Genomic DNA, 22,386 nt, shown 5'->3' on the forward strand with positions numbered 1-22,386 from the left:
TAAAATTGTTTGAGTGTATGTATATATGCTTATCAAAAAAAGATTTGAGAGTATGTGGATTTGCTGTAACAAATCCCACATCGGGTGTGTGTGTGTCTCGTTCAATATATAAGCTTCTACTTCCACATGCCTTTTTGCCTGTGATGAAATACTCACGGGTGGTATGTGTGAAGTGTTGTTTACATATTGTTTGAGTGTATGTATATATGTTTATCAAAAAAAGATTTGAGAGTATGTGGATTTGCTGTAACAAATCCCACATCGGGTGTGTGTGTGTCTCGTTCAATATATAAGCTTCTACTTCCACATGCCTTTTTGCCTGTGATGAAATACTCACGGGTGGTATGTGTGAAGTGTTGTTTACATATTGTTTGAGTGTATGTATATATGCTTATCAAAAAAAGATTTGAGAGTATGTTTACATATTGTTTGAGTGTATGTATATATGCTTATCAAAAAAAGATTTGAGAGTATGTGGATTTGCTGTAACAAATCCCACATCGGGTGTGTGTGTGTCTCGTTCAATATATAAGCTTCTACTTCCACATGCCTTTTTGCCTGTGATGAAATACTCACGGGTGGTATGTGTGAAGTGTTGTTTACATATTGTTTGAGTGTATGTATATATGCTTATCAAAAAAAAAAATAGAGTAAAATAAATCAGATAATAATCTAATTTGAGATAGCATATGAACAATTAAATTGAATAAAATTTATGTGTTTAGAATCGGACTCGATTTAAAATTGGATAAAAAATTTATATTTGAATCTAAATTTTGAACATATTTATGTCCAATTAGTTCAGTTTGGATAAATTTTGTCATCCGAATCGGACAAAGTTTTGCCACGTGAATGTTAAATGTTGAACTTGCGTATTCCCTGGAACCGGAATCATTCTCAGAGTTGCGAGTAATTAGTTGTATATTTATTGTATGGTGTGATTATATAAAAATAACAGTTGGGTAAAGTTGGTTTTGACTCTTTTTTAATATTCTTTTTTAAGTATTATTAGCACTACTTTTACCGTGTTTAATTTAGTTCAAAGACCCTACTTTTCTTTTTCAAAAGAAACCCTGCAACTTTTGCCTTTCTCCCTCCCCAGACTCTCAGAGTTGGAGAAGCAAAAGCAAAAGCAAAAAAGCAACCTCTCCCACGACTCCACCACCACCACCACTACCACCATTGCCACACTCGTTAAGAAACAATGCATCAAATACGCTTCTCTACTTGTTATTCTTCTTCTACAATCCCACAAAAATGTCAGAAATTGTTCTTGCTGACCCTATTATCGATCCCAGTCCCACCTCTGAGGCAACAACGTCAACAAGGCCTCTCACTTTTGGTCATGATTATCGCGATCATGGCGCTGAACCATTTGACAGTGAGAGGTTGCCTCCGACCTTGGCTTCTGAAATTCAGAGGTTCCTTCGGGTTGCCAATCTCGTTGAGGCCGACGAGCCTCGTATTGCTTACCTTTGTAAGTGTTTATCGTCAAATCATTTTAATTTTGTCTCCTTGATTCTTTTTTTTTTTTTGCCTATAAACAAATATTGTTTAGATTGCTTGCGATTTCTTTGTCAGATGGGTTTGTTTTAAATCAATATTTCTTCGAAGTGTTATCACTCTGTTTGTTGTGATATTTGGAAGACCTGAAGTTAAAATCGTTAGTAGCTTATGATTGCTATAATTGCTGATATCAAATTCATCCATGTTTTTATTCACTTATGATTTTTGAATATAGAATTTGCACCAGTGTTCCAATTTTTTTTCCCCTTGTTGTTTTACAGGAATTAGACAATTGTTCAGAAAATAGTTTACTTCATGCTAAAATAACCCTTCATTCCTTCAACTAGTTGCTTAAAAATCGAGGCAAATAACATGAACATAAATTTAGAATTTATGGTTTCTTTTGTGTATATTGTTTATAAAGATATTATAAGCTGACTTTTAATTATTCAAAAATAGTTGTAGAACTACTATGGCAAAACTGACTGATTGTTTTGTCTTTTTTAAAAAATATACAGGACCATCTGTTTACGAGAAAGTAGGAATAGATTTTTTTGGGCCTAACTTACTATTACAATTTTAAGAACTTGAATTTATTTCTCTTTCCCATTCCATGCAAAAGAAGAATTACCTTGGTGTCGAGACTCGAAAACACAAATTTTGAATTGCCAATTGCTTTGGGTGGAATTAAAGTTTGATACAAGATTATGCAGAGTGAATTCTATATTGATTATGTGGTTAATGTGGCAGGCCGCTTTCATGCGTTTGAAATAGCCCACAACAGGGACCACAATTCAAGTGGCCGGGGTGTTCGGCAATTCAAAACTTCGCTTCTCCAGAGACTTGAACATGTAAGTCACCTTTTTCTCAAACATACAAACACAAACTTGTGGCCTAGTGGTAAGCTTAAATTTTTCTCGAACCTAGCGTCCATTTAATATGGAATGACCTACGGGCCCTAAACTTAAATTTGCTTTATGTTTGTGAAGAAAAGTAAGAATAACATCTATTACATAATAATGGTATTTTCTTTAAATTGTCTTTGAAATATTAAGAGCATAGAAAACATCATAGTTGTTTGTTATGCCATGTTTTCCAATAATAACTAATATCATGTATTTCTGCAATTCTTTTTTTAATATGCACACCAAATACATCTTTGTATGTCTTCTAGAATTTTTTGCCACGAAGGCATGCATTTCCTTTGGTTTAAGATATCTGGTGCTTTTATTCATCTTAAAAGTTGCTCCTTTTTCTGTTACAATGACATAGGATGACGAACCTACCTTTCGGAAACGAAAGGAAAAGAGTGATATTCGGGAACTCAGACGCGTTTATCATGCGTACAAGGACTATATTATAAGAAATGGCGGAGCATTTGATTTAGAAAATAGGTAATTGCCTTATCTTATGTCATTCAACTGCGTTTTTTTTGGGGTGGGTAAGCGGGACTGTGGGACTGGGGGTTTGAACTTGGGCACCACCCAATTCGAATGTATGCCTTAACCACCTCGGTTGAGGGGTTGTTGGCCAACTGCGCTTTCTTTCAGATGAACATTATTAGATAGCAATATTTGTTTTTCAATCTTGAATTAATTTTTGGTTTTAACTTGCATCAGTGACGAAGAAAAATTGATAAATGCGCGCAGAATTGCGTCTGTACTGTATGACGTACTAAAGACAGTTATAAACGCTACTGGTCCTCAGGTTCTATTTGACATATTACTTATGCCCCTCTTTTGTGATAACCGTACTTAGATGCAGAGTGTTAGATTCATTTTTAATCTTATTAATCACTCATTATTATGTTCATCTTGTTGACAGGCCCCTGCTGAAACGGGCAGTATCTGTGCGAAATCTGAGTTATATGTGCCATATAACATCCTTCCTCTTGATAATGGAGGTATTCAGCAAGCAATTATGCATCTTCCTGAGGTCTGATACATAGTGGATATTCTAAGCAATTTCTTTTTCCCTCAAAGTTAACTCTGATTCTGTTTTGTCAGTTTCTGTAGAATTAAATTAAGTGGCGAGTGATCTCAAAATGCAGCATGCTTTTTAATTGGTTGGTTGATATAGTACTTGATTATGCAGATTAAAGCTTCAGTTGCAGCGGTTCAAAATCTTCGTGGTTTACCATCAGGGCAGGACTTTCAGAGAAGTGCTCCATTTGTGGATTTATTTGAATTTCTTCAGTGTTGCTTTGGGTTTCAGGTAAATTTTATTAAAGGTACTTAATGTAGTAATTTTTCTACCACTGTAATAAAATATTGGGTGATTTTTTATTTTTTATTGGGGGGTGGGGGGTAGCTTTTCATTTTTTGGCATGACACATGGTGTTTTCTACTTCATTATGGGGTTTTTGGAGTAATGAAGTTGGATACTTCTAGGGCTGCATAATTTTGAAAATGATTGTGTGATTTGTTATAGAGATTCAGTCAATGCAGACATGTTGTAATCTTGAAAAATAGAATATAACCAGGCAGCTGAGCGACTCCTATTGTTAGAAGACCTCAAGGGCATGGGTCTGGAAAGTCGACTAAAGGTGAAATCAATTCATAAAGCATGGGAGTTTTGTTGTAGAAGAAAATGACAAGTGGTCTTATGGAAAATATTTTGTGTGGCATGTAAGTATGCATCCTTGAGTGATTCTTTCTCTGAAATCTTTCATATAAGAAAAATCAAGAATGCCTTGGTGAGTGATCATATGGAGGGAGCTCATGATCAGGAGTTAGAGCTTTTGGTAACTTTTGTGGACCAACTACATTTGGTGACCCCGGAACAAGCCAAGCAAACTCCAGCCAGTGAAGGCTTCTAACATTTGACTTAATAGAATGGAAGATAGTTATTGTTGACTGGATTTGTATGTGCTGGAAGATTTGGAAAAGCATTAACATTTGCAAATGTCAACCTTTTAACGAGTCATGGTCCTGTATATTATGTTTTAGTTCCATTATACAGTTTTGGAAAGGGAATTATGTTAAAGAGCAGACACACAAGGACCAACATACAGTTCTTTTTAGGTTCATGTTGATCATCTGGTATGAGAGGGACCTTTTTTTTTTTACCTTTCATGAAATGATTCTTGGCACACTTTTCTATCGAAAGATGTTTTAGCTTGCTTAATGATATTTGATTATTTAGGCCCTGATTTATATTTCTTTTTGTATTTTTTTTGGGGTCTTCACTTTTCTTGAATAAGGCTTACTTGCTTTTTGCTGAAATTCCGTGCTTTACTGAAAATATCAGTTGAAATTGAGGTTTGTTTAACATAATATTCGATTTGCTATGCTTTGGAAGTTACCACTGGCACTGGATACTCTGTTTTCTTAACTTAAGATAAAGTATTTAAAATATATACTGTTCTTGTTAGGAAGGAAATGTTGCCAACCAAAGGGAGCATCTAATTCTGCTACTTGCAAACATCCACGTTCGGAAGTATCATAAGGAGACATCTATCTTGAAGGTGCTTTAGCTACTTGATTCTTAATGTTTACTTGAACTTATATTTTATCCTTGGACTAGTAATAATGTGTTGTTCTTTTGATGTCAGTTAGGGGATGGAGCTGTAGATGAACTGATGAACAAGTTTTTTAAAAATTATACTAATTGGTGCAAATTTTTAAGAAGAAAAAGCAACATTAGGTAAGAGAAATAATCAAATTTGCTCATTGAATTGCATGAATAAATATAGATGTTTTGACAAGTGATTGGGTTATAAGTAAATCTGACCGTCTCTGCATATAATGCCTAACAACTTTTTCTCTCTCTCTCTTAATCTATCTAATTGTTTTGCACATCTCCTTGCTGTTAATTTTTTTTTACATTGTTCATTTTAACATCTGTATTTACAACAAATTTTTTTTACAACTTTGCAGATTGCCTTTTGTGAAACAGGAAGCGCAACAGTATAAAATTTTGTATATAGGGCTTTATCTACTCATATGGGGTGAGGCTGCCAACTTGCGCTTTATTCCAGAATGTCTTTGTTATATTTTTCACCATGTAAGTGACAAATACCTTAACAATAGTTACTTTGTTGTCAATGAATTCAACTTGGTTTTTGGATTGCATGTCTGCTGAGTGCAACTTATTTTTTACTTCTTGTCATAACCAATTATTTTAATGTGGTAAGTGTGATCATTATCTTATTGTTCAACTTTTACAGCCCAAACTATGCTAGCGAACAAATTAGAAGAGTAGAAAAGCCTATTTGTGTAACTATTGGAAAGTGATGTTTGTGACTGTCTAATGGTTGAGAAATCATCACAGACTTTTCTACACACATGTATATATGATCTTTCGCTCCATTTGATTGGAATTGGAGGGTGAGGTTGAGATAGACGTGAAATCATTTAAGACAAATTTATAGTGTACTGCCGAGTCCTTGTTCTAGTGAAGGGCTGTTAAGGCAAAGGAGCCGATATGCTACTGATTTGAAACCAATTCTTTTTGTACAACACAAATTTCCAAACACGAGTTCATTATTTAGATCAATATCTGTTGTTTCACTTGTTTGTTATTGACTAATATATATATGAGACTGAGGAGAAGTCATAAAGCAATTAACTTTGTACTGGTGTCAAAAGTCAAAGATTCTGCTTAAAATATGGAGAACAAAAACCCTTTGACTTGGCAACTTGTAACAGCCCGCCCTTCCACACTTGTAACACTTTGTCCGTTTTGGGTTAGCTCTTACTGGCTTGCACGACTTTGTCTTTCTAGGGCCAACACCAACCCATACTAGTTTTTGCCCAAGAAAAGCTCTTGTTACCAATTTGGAATTTTGGCGTATTATATTCTGCACTTTACTTCTTCCCTTAGGCGATGTGAGATTTAGAGCATTGAGCCCCTTCACCACTCGATAGCTCACCCAGTACCACCAAGCTTGACAGTGCAAAACTTGTGGCCCTGCCCACTCGAGCCAAGTACTACACCCCTACCGTAGCGATAGACTACTTGTCTCACCATAACCTTCTCTCGAATTCTCAAGACTTCTGTCTCTCCATCACTGCAGGAACAGAGAACCCCTGGTTGTTTGTTCAGAAAATCCTAAAACATCTTTCTCTATACATTTGTTTCTGTATCTAACCCATTTGTAACTTGTAAGCAGTTTTCAGGAACTTAGGGTAATTTCTGCTTAGCCAAGATACAGGGAGAATTTGCCTATAACCAATTGGTAATTGATGGATTAACGATAATGGGTTGGTTCATCTAGTATTCATCACTGGAAGAGTGGAGAATGTTTATGGCCAAGTTCTCCTGGCATCAAAAGCATTTCCTCTTTCACTACGCATGTTAATATTTGAGCTATTAGATGCTGGCATCAAAAATTTTTTCTGGACACTTCTCTTTATGACTTGTAGAAATAATTAGGATGACCAAAATATTGTAGGTTCTCAAATTTTATAGAATCTTTATGCATTCCATCTCCATAATTGATAAGCCATGCTCATGCATTCTTCTGACCTATGATCAAATTCTAGGGGTACTCTTGAACTGCCTTGAGTCCGACGACTGTATTATCCAGTGCCATAACTGGAATCTAATAGCCTGAACTTCTTTATGTACTATAAGTTTTTTTCTCTATTGGAATGCTCATAAGCTGCGAATATTCATGTCAAAGCAGTAGGAAAATTAAAAAATTATTCCCCATCTGTCAGCTAAAGCCTTAGGCAAGTTCTACTTCCTGGGTTCAAAACTTGTCTCCACCCAATTAAAATTAAATGAATGGTTATTGGGTTTCTCAACAATAAAAGATTCATCTTCGTATCAGCTTAATCAATAAAGTATATTCTCTTGAATTAGTAGAATGTAACATTTACATGAGCAGGAATTCAAATCCTCATCCCCATTGAACAATCTGAAAAGGGATATTAATGTATTAGACTATTATCATCATCAAATTTTTTTTTTTTAAATAAAAGTTGACAATACTTTTCTATTGTTTGTGTTCAGATGGCGTATGAATTGCATGGTATGTTAACCGGTGCTGTCAGCTTGACTGATTGGGAGAAGGTCATGCCAGCATATGGAGGGGGGTCAGAGTCATTCCTTAACAAGGTCGTGACTCCGATATACAGGGTTATATTTGAGGTATTTTCTCCTTTTTATACCTTAATAAATCCTTATATTGCAGAACCAATTTTTCTGTTTAAAAATTGCAGGAAGCTGCAAAAAGCAAAGGCCGGACTGCTGATCATTCTACATGGAGAAACTACGATGATTTGAATGAATATTTTTGGTTCGACTTGGCCTCTGCATAATTTATCTATTGTTATTCCATGTCTGCAAAATTTCAATTTCAAGAAGTTAGGTCTTTGGGACATGTTTTTTAATACAAGCCATTGTCGTGCAGGTCTCCTGATTGTTTCCAGATTGGTTGGCCCATGCGAGAGGACCATAATTTTTTTTGTGTTAATTCTTCTAATAGATGCAAGACTGAGAAAATTCTTGTATCACTTAATACGAAGGCAGAAAGAGGCAAGGGAAAAAGAAATGAAGATAAAGACGAGGAGGAGGTATTTTAATGAATTGCTTCTTTATCCATTTTTTTCATTTATCTTGAAATCATGAATTTCCATGACATGGAGTCAAAACGCTTGTCACTCGGAACTTTATTGGTCTATGCTGCCACCTTTTATTTCTAGCTTCATGAAGAATCTTGAAGTTATAGACATCTATGGTCTTATATTTGATGAGTATCAACCAGCTACATCAACAATTGTGTATAGCTGGCCTCTTTTTATTTATGATGAATAATGGTTTGTTCATGATAAGATGGTAGCTGCCTATGTTGACTCCTCTTTTACTGAAGCATATCTTTCATCCAAGCGAATTGTTGTGCACCTCCATGTTTGTGACAAAAAATATTCTTTTATCTTTTCGATTGAGAAATAACTTTATTGAGAATACTCCTTAAACTAATGACTTGTATATTCAAGATTTTCTTCTACGACTTTGTTTCTCATGTGTCATTTTCACTGCAGTTGCCTTCTGTTAGATGACTTTATTTTGTTGAATTTGTTTGGCATGAGCAACAATTTTCTGTTCCCTTGCATTGGCCTATGCTGCCTACCCCTTTGCTTTTTGTTGCAATAGAAGTATAATTTGGTAATTTTGATTCAATTCTCAAGACCAAGACTCATCATCTACTTCATATTGAAAAACTCTCTAAATCCATACGGCCATATCCTTGAATTGTGTTTGTTTTCTCACAGGCAGGAATGGAAGGAAATCGTCAACCCAAATGGTTAGGGAAGACAAATTTTGTAGAGATACGTTCGTTGTGGCAAATTTATAGGAGCTTTGATCGCATGTGGAGCTTTTTTGTGCTGTCCCTTCAGGTTCATCAGAAACCCTGTAGGGTACATTCACTGAATATCGCTTCATTGTGTTGGTTAAATACTTTTGTTTGCTTTTTCAGGCAATGATAGTAATTGCTTCCCATGATTTACAATCTCCACTTCAAGTGTTTGACTCAGAAATTTTTGAGGACATTTTGAGCATCTTCATTACATCTGCAATTCTTAAACTCATACGAGGTATATTCTATTTTGAATTGCCAATGCGTTTTAAATTTTAAATACAAGAACTTTCAGTTAGAGAAGGGATCATACAAGACTATATTTCGAATTTACTATGAACTTTTAGTATCCTTTTGTGAATTTAAAATACGACATTTTAATCTCACACCGAGATCACCATATAATCAGCTACTTTGACATATGGAGAGTAAAAGGTTTATGAAACAAATTATCTATGGAGTCAAGGAGGGTATAGATGAACCAATATGCTTGTTGGGCAGATGATGCATGACTTTGGTAAGCTAATTGGATAAGTTTGAACAAAAGTTTTAGCTGGTTTAATAAATGAGCGAAATCTAAAATAGATGGATTCAGCTTGTTTAGCCTTGTAATTAGTCCCTTTGTTCTTCAAGATTGTGCCAATTATTTTCATGAACTGACTTGTTCGGAACTTTTTTCTTACTATGCTTTTTTGTACTCCGACTGCACAAATATATTTATACATGTATGAATAATACAAATTTAAACTGAGTATTTGGCGTGGCAGCAATTCTTGACATTGCATTCGCATGGAAAGCTAGATGCACCATGGAATTATCCCAAAGAAGGAAATATGTGTTGAGGCTGGTTTTTGCAGTAATATGGGTGGTTGTTCTCCCCTCGTGTTATGCCAAATCAAGAAGGAAGTATTGTTTTTCGACTCAATATGTGAGCTGGCTTCAAGAATGGTGTATATCTTCCTATATGGTTGCGGTTGCAATTTATTTGTCTAATAATGCAGTTGAGGTGGTACTATTCTTTGTTCCTATTGTTTGGAAATTCATCGAGGTCTCAAATTGCCGGATATGCACATTTTTTTCTTTCTGGGCACAGGTAATCTGTCGTGCATTTATAATACATTGATATATGGTGATTTTCTTCAATACTTTTGACATTGTTATATTAATTTTTCCTGAATTGTTAATTGTAGTAGCTCGCTCACCTTTCACTAGTAGTCAGTTGTCACTCCTTGGACTCCAGTTTAGGGTTTAAATATTAATTCTCTCTCACTCCCTCTATCTCATTCTCAGCCAAGATTGTTTGTTGGACGGGGGATGCAAGAAACCCAAGTATCTATTTTGAAGTATGCCTTTTTTTCCTGGAAGAATAAATTTCTGCTTCTTTTGTCAATTTTTTCCTTACTGATATATATTTTCCTGCACGTAGGTATACATTGTTTTGGGTTCTGGTGTTGTGCAGCAAATTTTTATTCAGCTACAATTTTGAGGTGAGCAGGCATGAAATCTGTTTCTGTTTCACTTAACAGTTGTGTAACAAAAAACATTCCGAGTCTTGTTCATTTTTGTTCGTGTACTTTTCGTTTTTACCACTTAAACTCTTCATAAGTTTTTGTAGCTTGTACTCTAACATTATTTTATCATAAGTTTGGTTTAGTAAATCTATGAATTATTTCATATTATTCTTCCTTATCAAAAAATGGTATTGTTCTTTTCCGTGATTACACAAAATGCATGTGTGAACCAACTATTATACTCACTGAATATTAATGCCTGTCGTAAATGCAGATTAAACCACTTATAGAACCAACAAAACTCATCATGAGAATCGGTGTTGAGAATTATGATTGGCATGAGCTTTTCCCAAAAGGTTTTTTTCCCCTTTCTTTTGAATTTTTTCTACCTGAATTAAATTGAAACTTAAAAGGGGGTAACAAGTTTGTGATATGTGCTGCAGTCAAGAGTAATGCTGGTGCAATCGTGGCTGTGTGGGCTCCTATTGTAGTTGTGAGTTTTATTTGAGATATCTGAAATTCGCTTCCGTCTTCTGATACTTGGATTGTTAGCTGTCAAATTTTATTCACTTTCAAATATTTGTTGGTAGATCATCCATCCAATCTCACCTGGGAAAATGTTAATTAAAGTTGGAATAAGAAACATGATTCGTTGAAGCAATAAATGGTGTTGTGTACATAAACTGGATTAAAATTCTCTCTCCAATACAATTGTTTGATTTCTGACATTCATTTACTTTTTGCTCTTATCCCAGGTGTATTTTATGGACACACAGATTTGGTATTCAGTTTTCTGCACAATCTTTGGGGGTGTTTATGGAGTTTTGCATCATCTGGGTGAGGTAAGCTTCATATTTTTATTTCCCAGAAAATATTTGGTGAGCATACGGCATTAGTGCCCATCAGATTTCTTTTCATCTTCAACTTCTTCTGTAGATTCGTACATTAGGTATGCTGAGAAGTAGATTTCACACATTGCCTGCGGCATGTAATGCTTGCTTGATACCACCACCATCATCGAAACTTGAGCGGAAGAGACAAAGAACAAGCTTATTTGGCAGGAGAATTAGAGAGGTATGAGTTCCTCTAAATAAATACATACATATATGTAGTCATACATTTTGAGCACATGAAACCTCTCCGTGTTAAGGTCACATTGAATATTTTTATAGCTGATTTGTAGTTGAAATGATACATCTTCAGGTATCTGAAAATAAAAAAAGAGGCATTGCAAATTTTGTTCTATTATGGAACCAAATCATTACTACTTTTCGGTCAGAGGACTTAATAAGCAATAGGTTCACTTTCTTCTCCTATTTTTCCATTGTTCTTTGTTTGCTATCATCATGAAAGTAACTTTGAAAGTGTATTTGTATCCAAAGGGAGATGGATTTAATGACAATGCCCATGTCAACTGAGTTATTTGATGGTGTGGTTCGTTGGCCAATTTTTCTCCTAGCAAATAAGGTGTGTTTTCCAACCCCAGAATTTTATACTTTTATTCTTTTGTTGATATTGTCCATCTATTTAGGTTGCTCCCTCTTCTTACTAGTTTTCAACAGCACTGAGCATTGCAAGAGATTTTGTTGGAAAGGACAAGCTTCTTCTCAAGAAGATTAAGAAAGACAAGTACATGTATTGTGCCGTAAAGGAATGCTATGATTCACTCAAGTACATCCTTGATATTCTTGTTGTGGGTGATCTGGAGAAAAGGTAGAGAACTTCTTTTGATATATTCTATCGTCAATGCCCATTTTTAAAATGGAGATTTTGTGGGTGCGGTAAATTGGTATGGGGCAGTAGCTTTTTTTTGTTTAAATTTTCTTGGTAGGCTAATGTAATGGAGAATGATGAGTCTTAATATAGACATTGTTATTTAGGGTTGTATCAAGCATATTCAATGAAATTGAAGAAAGCATTGGAAGGTCAAGTCTTCTTGAGGACTTCAAAATGAGTGAGCTCCCTGCCTTGCAAGCGAAATGCATTGAATTAGTTGAACTTCTGGTAAGTATTACCCTGCAGAGTTAAAATTCTTAAATTGGCTCTGGAATTGTTTTGTCGGTAGTTGAGCTGTACTGATTTGTTGTGTTGTATATTTTGAGGTTGAGGCAAATGAAAGCCATTATGTTGATGTTGTCAAAGTCCTCCAAGACATCTTTGAGCTCCTAACCAGTGATATCATGATAAACGGATCGAGGTTTGGAGTCCGTGGACTCTTTTAAAATCTTTTTGAATGTTTCACTTTACTGAACTTTATTTGCAATGCACACAGAATACTGGATTTGCTCCAGTCTTTCCAAACGATGGAATGTGATTCGACATATTTTACAAGGAAAATTGACCCACAGTTGTTTGAGTCTGCTAGTGAAAAGAATTCTATACATTTTCCACTGCCCAATTGTGGCTCTCTAAATGAACAGGTGATGCTTCCTTCTTCTTTCATTATGTTGCTCTTATTCCAATTGGCCCCTTCTTACTTCCTTCATACACACTAAATCTAAGGAATATGAGGAAAACCATGTCGGCTATCTATAACCATGCACATATTGTATATATGGCATATCTATAGGAAAAAGTACTCTTGTGAACTTTGGATGGAAGATTAAGTGTCTTTTTTTGCTTCTGACTAGTAAAGACGAGGCAATGTGGACTTTTGATGACAGATTAAGTGTCTTGTTTTGCTTTAACTATTAAAGATGAGGCAATGTGGACTTTTGATGGCAGATTAAGCGTCTTCTTTTGCTTCTAACTGTTAAAGATAAGGCAATGGACATTCCTGCAAATATAGAAGCTCGGAGGCGAGTTTCGTTCTTTGCTACCTCGCTTTTCATGGATATGCCTAGCGCTCCTAAAATACGCAATATGCTGTCATTCAGGTCAGACTTTCTTGTCTTCGCGAGCATGTTTCATGGAAAAATGCATTTTTTTCTACAATTTTGACGAAGTGTTGAAACTTGGAAGTCTTGGGTTTCTCGATGTATATAGGCAATAACTAATAAGATTTTCTTGGGATTTTTTAAGTGCCTTTTCTTGCTATTTAAAATTTAGAAGTGAGGTTGGCTTGCAGGAGAAGTGGTGTTCTAATCCATCTTTATCATATCCAGAGTAAATTGTCTTATTCAGAGGTCTTACATGGTTGATCACATCTAATTCAGTCATTCAATCTCAATGAAGATTCTGATAAACTATTACCAGTTTGATATATAAAATTGACTACTCAGACATGTTTGGCTTCATCTTTAACAGCCAAGTTCGTCAATTTTCAACCATTATTTGGCTATGCCTTAGTGTTACCTTGTAAAAACTGTGTGTCAAGGGTGAAGCTTTTTTTGTGCACAAGGAGCAATTGATTTGGCTCACTGTCTTAGGTTGTTCATCATATAAGTGATTCATAATTAATTGTTGAAGCATCACAGTACTGATCTTTGGAGTGATGATTGACATGCATGGACCTAGGGGCCCAGCATGAATCTTGTTTGCTACCAAGTTAATATCTTCAAGGTATGAGAATGAACGTAAACAGGATGCGTAGAATAAGTTCCGATGCTAATTCTTGTTGGGAGCAATATCCTTTTTACGTCCTCTATTTGCAAAATGATTTCAAGCGCATAATTTGTCCTAATCCTTTGTATTATCTTTGTGCAGTGTTATGACTCCACACTTCATGGAAGACATTAATTATTCGATGAAAGAGCTTCAGTCAAGCACAGAAGGGGTTTCCATCTTATTTTATATGCAGAGGATATATCCAGGTATAAAAAAGAAAAGAACTTCAATAATAAAAACTCAAATGCTTTGACAACTCATGTCCCATCACTATTTCGTCATTCTAGACGAGTGGGAAAATTTTTTGGAACGCATGGGCTGTGGAAGTCTTGTTGAGTTGAAAGGAAACAGCAAGGAAGAAGAACTCAGAAATTGGGCATCTTTCCGCGGGCAAACACTAAACAGAACAGGTGAATTGGAATTTTAAATAGTATTCTAATAATAGATTTATTTCAGGAATAGCAGATAATGTGATTCACTTGAATTTATCGCTAGTTTTTCATCCTTTCCTTTCCTTTCCTTTTCTTTTGGCAGTTAGAGGAATGATGTACTACAGAGAAGCGTTAAAAGTTCAGGCGTTTCTTGACATAGCTGAAAATGAAGGTCTGTAATTTTGGCTGCATCGTGTGATACAAGACATCTGTTTATAAAGCTATATTTAATGCAATACGTCGGCACTGCAGTTTGTTGTGATGGTTCTATGTTAGTACTCAAGAATATCTTGAGAGTTGTTTTACTAAAAAATTCTAAGCCATGTCACTGATTTTGTTCTTCCAGATATTCTTGAAGGTTATGATGCTGCTGAAAGCAATAATCGTACATTATCTCAACTGGATGCACTAGCTGATTTGAAATTCACTTATGTTATTTCCTGCCAAATGTTTGGGTCCCAAAAGGCATCTGGAGATCCCCATGCACAAGACATACTTGATTTGATGAAAAGGTAACCCGTTAGAGGAATTGGAAAATATTTTGGGAGCCATTTACATTGGCAAATAAATTTCGGAACTTTTCTAAATGTAGCTTCTTTCTTGAAGTTATCCTTCTCTGCGTGTGGCTTACGTTGAGGAAAAGGAAGAGATTGTGTATGACAAGCGTCACAAGGTTTATTCTTCTGTATTGGTTAAAGCTGATAATGGTTATGATCAGGTTTGCAATATTCTTGCTCTTTTTAACACATCTGGAATTAGGGGACACATGTACTGGCATTTGGTTGAAACTTTAGGTATATTTTAAATCTTGTGGGCTCATGTGCATGAATGTGCCAGTAGATCTTATACTCTATATATTTTCTAGACTCATCCACAACCATATAAGTTAGGATAGGGCTCCATGAAAAATTGTAATGCAAGTTTATCGTAATGAGACTTCTTAAAACTCATCAACTACTACTACTAAGTTTTCCTTTGTTTGTCATTACGCTTTGGGGAAGTTAATACCACGAGTTTTCGGACCCTTCAAGCTAATTATGGACAACCTGGAGTCTGGACAAATTCTTAACATGTGAGACTTTTATTGTAATCTAAAGCCATATATTCCTGGAAAAGTCGATATGCTGAAACTTGAAAGAACTATGCAATTTATTTTCATGAGTGTGAAAATAAGTAAGCATAAAGATGGCTGTATTTAGATATTGGTAAGCATTTTAAGCATCTGTAGAATCATATAATTTCCAAAGTCAGCTTGTGATTAGAGAAAAAAAAAGATTAACAACTCATATAATGGTAATTAATTTAATAGTTTGTGACAATATAAACCACAAGGGTTGAGGATATTATTTTTCTTTTTCAGGAAATATATCGTATAAAGCTTCCTGGTCCACCAAATATTGGAGAAGGGAAGCCTGAAAATCAAAATCATGCTATTATTTTCACACGTGGGGAAGCTCTCCAAACTATTGATATGAACCAAGTATGATTTTTCTCCAGTAGTTATAACTCAAAACATACTTCTATGATTTTTATTCTTACATTCGATAGTTTTACAGGATAATTATTTAGAGGAAGCTTTTAAAATGAGAAATCTGCTACAAGAACTTCTACGTCACCATGGGCGGCGGCCGCCAACAATACTTGGTTTAAGGGAACACATATTCACCGGAAGGTTAGTATGTCTGATAATGTCCTCGCCGTGGATAAGCACCATGGCATATGCTTTGCTACTTAGGGACATAAATGATGAAACTTGGTGGGTGGACGGAAGCCAGAATTGTGTCCTCCATTTCCACCTTGCATATAGAATCTGTTTACCATCCTTAACCTGCCCTATTAGGGGACAAGATTCCTTGAGCAGCCAATTCGCATATCAACAAAACCGTACTTATTTCTTTCATAATGATGATGCAGTTACGGTTTACTTATTTATGCACCGTAGTTCATGTGGTGAACTCCCATGAATCTGACCATGAGGTAAGAGGTTCAAGTCCCATCATTGTTGTTCCCAATCTCTAAAATTACCAATATAAAAAAAAGAAAGGTGTTTCAAATAGTTTTCGAAATCACAAAAGTCAAACATAGGATAATTTTAGCATACACACAGCATGTAGGTATATATATAGACCGAGGTGGGGTCAGGAACATGACTTCTTATTCCCATCTTCGTTCCTGGTCTCATTCTTGTGCCAAACCTTTGTTTAGATGGGACCATCTGTGTTAGCCACAAGTCTGACATCGGGTATGGGGTGGCAGTTCTATATTATATATGGGGCATGTGGACTTATTGTTGCAAAGCACCTTTAAGGTTGCATTTATGAGGTCCTTGTTGACCAACACATCCAATATCACACAAGGTTGGAAAGGGTACCAGCCAAGATTTGGGTTTAATCATCATCAAAGCCTAGTTAAACATTTTGGGGTTGACTTCATAAACTCATAATGAAACTTATTTGAGTTCAACTGCCATTTAATCCAAAATTAAGCCATGCTCTTCGCTAGGCTTTAGAGTTCACATCTTTCTTTATTTCTATCACCATGTCTTTTTTCAGCCTCCGACTTATTTTTGGCATCCTACTTGAATTTTCTCAATGAAATGCTAGCATCTATATGCTGCACCTGATCAAAGTAATCTTTGATGATTTCTATCATCTTATCTTTGATTAGAGGTGCCTTTACCTTGAAAGGAGTCATCTCTATTTATTTTCCACGCAAAATTCTCATTTCTAATCCGTTCATATTCTCAGCATGTTAAAGCAAAAAAATTCTGCATCATACATCAGCGTGATGCATATAGTAGGTAGAAACATCAAAGTTATGTTTTAAATTCAACTGGATTGTGCAATCCCACGAAGAGGGCTGTAAGCTTGTAACTCTTATTCGTCACCTTTCCTTTTGTTATTATAGCTTTTCATATTTTTCTTTACCCCATCCTTGCATCTTGCACAACTCAGTAAAAGATGGATATGGTTAAGAATTGGGGCACTGCAAAAACTTATTCATGCTAACATTTGCATGACCAAAACTTCAAGCTACAATTAGTAGCCATGCAATAGAATGGCTATAGCAGTTATTGGTGCAAATCTCATTTTATTTTTGTGCTTTTTAAGCTGGGGTTGGTAAAGAAAACCTAATCCTTATTCAGAATAACTTGCAAACTGTTCTGCTATTTTTTGGGTTTCTGTATTCTTTTAAGTTTACTGGAGATTGGAATGCCACTAAATTATGAAAATTTAATCATTCCCATTTTTTTTTTGTTCAACATCTGAAAGCTTTGAGTCTTAACTTGTCTTCCAAACTCCAGTGTCTCTTCTCTAGCATGGTTCATGTCATATCAAGAGACGAGCTTTGTCACCATTGGTCAAAGGCTTCTTGCTAATCCTCTCAGGTAATTGATAACTGTTGCTGCAAGTATAAACTAAAGATATAAGGAATTATGATGTCTTTTACCATGTCAACCATCTAGCTGTCTTCCTATCTGTCCTCTCATCATGATCTATAAAATTTTCATTCTGTCAAGGTTTTTTTTTTTTGTTTTTGTTTTTTTTTTCCCTTGTATACAGAGTACGATTCCACTATGGACATCCAGATGTATTTGACAGGCTATTTCACATTACAAGAGGGGGCATAAGCAAAGCATCAAAAACAATAAACCTAAGCGAGGATGTTTTTGCTGGTAAGAATTAATGACTTAAATGCCGTAGCATGACCCATAGCGGGTAGGTTTGCGAGTACCCAAATAGCTATAGATACAATTTCCATCCCGAATCACAATTCGTTCACTAGCATTTACATGTAATCTATTGTAGGATTTAATTCTACCTTACGAAGAGGATGTATCACCTACCATGAGTACCTGCAAGTTGGCAAAGGTCGAGACGTAGGCCTTAATCAAATTTCAAAGTTTGAAGCTAAAATAGCTAATGGGAACAGTGAACAAACTCTGAGCCGTGATATATACCGCCTGGGACGTCGTTTTGATTTCTTCCGGATGTTATCTTGTTATTTCACAACCGTTGGTTTTTACTTTAGCAGCCTGGTAACGTGCTTGAACTCTGAAAATATCATTCTGGTCTTGATATTAGTGTAAGTTTATATATTATTATCAATTCAGAGTTCATGATGAGGTCTCTCCTTTTGGGTTTCAATATAGAGATATAGGTTGTGGATAGGACCATAAGAATCAATATATGCACTGAAATAATACTTTGACAGTGCTTTTTGTGCTTTTGTGGAAGTAGAATGATAGAATTTTATGAAATTAACGTCATGTTCCCATGGAAGTTTACCTACAATTCTCTTGAGCGCTATAACTAGATGTCCTGCGAAGCATCATTAGAATGATACTTTTTAAGTACTGGTTTCTTGGTTTTAGTAGGATGAATATCAAGTCAGCTCATTTATAAGCAGTTTGTGCAGATGTTTATTCCTGAGTCAGGGTGCACTTGCTAAAAGAAATTATAAAACGAGTGTGGATAGTTGAGTGCTTATTTCTTGCAGTTGAAGAGGTGTACTTGCATTTGGTGTGTTACATTAATCTAAGACCTGTAAACGTAAATTGCATCTTTTATTGAAAATCCATCGCTAATTTAAAATTATTCTTCAAAATTTTGCAGATTTCAGTAATTGGAATTTATGTGTTCCTTTACGGACAGCTATACCTTGTTCTCAGTGGATTGGAGAAAGCACTCGTTATCGAGGCAAAACTGCAGAATATACCATCACTGGAAACAGCTCTTGCATCGCAGTCATTTATCCAACTGGGGCTTCTCACAGGCTTACCAATGGTTATGGAGATTGGACTTGAGAAAGGATTTCTCACAGCAGTCAAAGATTTTGTTCTCATGCAATTGCAGCTAGCTGCTGTTTTCTTCACCTTCTCTCTTGGAACAAAAATTCACTATTATGGTCGAACAATCATGCATGGGGGGGCTCAATACAGACCCACTGGGCGTAAAGTTGTGGTTTTTCATGCGAGCTTTACTGAGAATTACAGATTATATTCTCGAAGCCACTTTGTTAAAGGATTTGAGCTAATGTTGTTGTTGATTGTTTACTATTTGTTTAGGCGATCCTACCAGGGTAGTGTAGCATATGTATTGATCACTTATTCCATTTGGTTCATGTCCATCACTTGGTTGTTTGCACCCTTTTTATTTAATCCTTCTGGATTCAGTTGGGACAAAATAGTAGATGACTGGAAAGACTGGAATAAGTGGATCAAGCAGCAGGGAGGCATCGGAATTCAACAAGATAAAAGCTGGCAATCCTGGTGGATTGATGAGCAAGACCATCTTCGACGTTCAGGGCTGGGTGCTAGATTGTTTGAGATACTTCTGTCTCTCCGCTTTTTCATGTACCAGTATGGTCTGGTTTATCACCTTGATATCTCTCAGCAGAGCAAAAATTTTCTGGTTTATGTGCTCTCCTGGATTGTGATTCTTGCAATTTTCCTACTGGTCAAGGTAAATTCCTCATTTTTTCTTGATTTCTTTTTCCCATTTAGGCCTCAAGAAAGCATTAATCTGGTTATATGCATAATGAAGTTGCTTGTAGGCGAATTGAGATTTAGATGTTAAGTTGGTTGGCACTTTAGACAATCATTTTTGTTGTAGTCAGGCAGTGCAGAAGAAAAAGTACAAGACAGAAGCTCGTCAGGAACTAATATTTAGTTTTCAGCTTTGCTTTTCGATTCAAAAGATACACTAGGCATATAGGATAGATGGAAATTCTCCTCTCAGTACTCCCTGTTTTGTTTTAATGAAAATATGAAGTGTTCTTTAGTGCTCAGGCTTCTCTTAGAAGAACTTTCATTGATGGCAAATGAGCTGTCTTTTATATTTGTTAAGATTAGTTACTTTGCCATTCAACCCGATAAGTTAACTTGTCGGGTTGGGACATTTCACATCATTTATACATATTCTAACAATCCCCTCACGTGTGGGGCCTGTGGGCTGGACAAACTGACAGCCAACTTGTGCACAACAAACGAGGCCTAACAATAGGGCTACTCTCACAAAAGGGGCCCTCACTTGAGGCAACAACAAACACACACAAAGGCCTATACTTGGGGCAACAACAGATGGGGATTTAAATTGCGAAAGTTAATGTTTGAACCCAAGACCTTTCGCTCTGATACCTTGTTAACACACAACGGCCCATAATTGGGGTAACAACAAATGGAGGTTTAAATCGTGGAACCTAATGTTTGAACCCAAGATCTCCTACTTCGTCGGTATCATGTTAAGATTAGTTACTTTGCTATTCAACCCAATAAGTTAACTTGTTGGGTTGTGACATTTCACATCAATTATACATATTCTAACAATATTATATGAACAACAGTAGAAGCATGGAAATGATCCTTTTATCCTCTCTGTTTTACTGTATTGAATGGTCAACTTCAGACTTAATATAGACTAGTAAATGAATTTCTACCCAGTTGCCTACTGTTTAGCCTCTCTTTCTATACTTGTCTGGTTCAGAATTTAAAATAGATGAAGACCCAATTATTTTACTAGCAATTTGTCAATGCTTTTCAATTGTTCTTTCTTTCTATTCAGTATAGAAATTAAAAAGGATTAGGCTACAGATTTATCAGATTGTTGGTAGAAGAACAAGTTCCAACTTACAAAATGTGGTGATTTGCCAAATGTTTATATATGAGAATATCCTCATCTTTGTTTGACTATTTCCCTGCAAAATCACAATTGAATGTTATTCATCTCAGTTTTATATATTCATCAGTCACATATGCTGCATATTGTTTCTAGTGGACATGTTTGCTTGTAAGTTTTGGTACAACATTCAGCATTTTCTTGTGCAACTGATGATCTTGACATGAGATATATGCAGGCTGTGAACATGGGAAGACTGTTGTTCATTGCAAAATATCACCTTGTGTTCAGGCTCTTTAAAGCAATCCTGTTCTTGAGTTGTCTTGCTGTCATAGTCATTCTCTCCCGCATTTGTCACCTTTCTTTGAAGGACTTGATTGTCTGCTGTCTAGCTTTTTTGCCTACAGGATGGGGCTTGATATTGGTAAGCTTAATCCATGTAATTTCTTTTCTTTTATTCTTACCCTCAGATTGGCATGAGGGTTGGGGTGGTGGGGAGGAGGACTAGGAGAGGTAAGGGTTGGGGAGGTGAGCATTTGGGTATTTTATCATTCCAGACATGCATGCTCAGCCACTACGACCCCCACACTCTGGGAGTTCGAAAATTGGAGGTGCCGGAAAACCTCCCGCATGTTATTAACCAATCAAGCTCTTGATGTCCAGCAATCTTGTATACTAATTTTCTTGTGCTCTTAATTCTCAGACAATCTTCATATGATATTAACTTTGCTTCTTTCAGATTGCACAAGTTGCGAGGCCGAAGATCGAAGATACTGGATTGTGGGACTTTACACTGGTACTTGCTAAAGCATATGATTATGGAATGGGTGTTGTTCTTTTCACACCCATTGCTGTCTTGGCATGGCTCCCTATTATATCAGCCTTCCAGACTCGGTTTCTATTCAATGAGGCTTTCAACAGGAGACTACAAATTCAACCAATTCTTGCTGGGAAGAAAAAAGAGTAGCTTTTTTGAAATCCCAATGTGTTAATAATAGTCTATACAGTGAGGTCAATCGGGTTTGTAAAGAGAGTTCTTGTTAGTTGTTACCCATCTATTTTTTTATCGCACTAAAATAGAAACTCAGAAAAGAGTTGGGTTGGACAAAAATACTTTTATCACAGGGATGATTTTTGCCTTTACCCTTTCATAAAACTAGTGTTATGTTATAAATTATAATATAAATAAAGATCATAATTTTAAAAAACAGATTTATTAGCAAAATTTCTATCAAATTAAATCAACACGTACACTTTCCTTGTCTCCACATAGGAATTTCGGATGGCAGAGCCCACACTATGTGTGTAAGCCGTGTCGGTTGAGACAGGTGGGATTAGTATTGCTATTTATAGTATCTCATGCCAAGTACTTACATAAAAATAGCTAAGATGATATTTACGTGTGTGATATTTTATAGAGATTTTAAGTTGATGAACATTATTTACATTCCATTTTTTATTAAGTACAC

General features: G+C 35.8%; 1 protein-coding gene across 8 annotated transcripts; it reads left to right on the top strand.

Moving 5' to 3' along the window:
* The first annotated feature begins 1,057 nt into the window (after positions 1-1,057).
* LOC119990037 (putative callose synthase 8) lies at positions 1,058-22,055 on the top strand. 8 transcript variants are annotated; one of them, XM_038835847.1, is made up of 41 exons: positions 1,058-1,477; positions 2,257-2,357; positions 2,779-2,900; positions 3,126-3,213; positions 3,331-3,441; positions 3,601-3,720; positions 4,880-4,972; positions 5,060-5,151; positions 5,385-5,511; positions 7,465-7,569; positions 7,674-7,750; positions 7,865-8,027; positions 8,727-8,852; positions 8,933-9,050; positions 9,580-9,905; positions 10,103-10,155; positions 10,239-10,299; positions 10,598-10,679; positions 10,767-10,816; positions 11,079-11,165; positions 11,260-11,397; positions 11,527-11,621; positions 11,706-11,790; positions 11,876-12,036; positions 12,204-12,327; positions 12,426-12,520; positions 12,596-12,743; positions 13,048-13,199; positions 13,969-14,075; positions 14,157-14,279; positions 14,404-14,472; positions 14,647-14,812; positions 14,907-15,018; positions 15,661-15,780; positions 15,857-15,972; positions 17,605-17,688; positions 17,864-17,976; positions 18,110-18,339; positions 18,917-19,765; positions 21,156-21,341; positions 21,657-21,884. In XM_038835847.1, exons 1-41 carry the CDS (start codon positions 1,258-1,260, stop codon positions 21,882-21,884), a joined length of 5,823 nt encoding a protein of 1,940 aa, XP_038691775.1. In that variant the 5' UTR covers positions 1,058-1,257. The 8 variants fall into 8 exon arrangements, 6 of the variants coding, with proteins under 6 accessions (XP_038691775.1, XP_038691773.1, XP_038691776.1 ...); XM_038835845.1 differs by having other exon boundaries at positions 1,101-1,477; positions 7,465-7,602; positions 21,657-22,055; XR_005465934.1 differs by lacking the exons at positions 21,156-21,341; positions 21,657-21,884 and adding an exon at positions 18,720-18,823 and having other exon boundaries at positions 1,095-1,477; positions 7,465-7,602; positions 18,917-19,058.
* The last annotated feature ends 331 nt before the right edge of the window (positions 22,056-22,386 follow it).

Source organism: Tripterygium wilfordii, chromosome 21, assembly GCF_013401445.1.
Source record: "Tripterygium wilfordii isolate XIE 37 chromosome 21, ASM1340144v1, whole genome shotgun sequence".
Taxonomy (NCBI): domain Eukaryota; kingdom Viridiplantae; phylum Streptophyta; class Magnoliopsida; order Celastrales; family Celastraceae; genus Tripterygium; species Tripterygium wilfordii.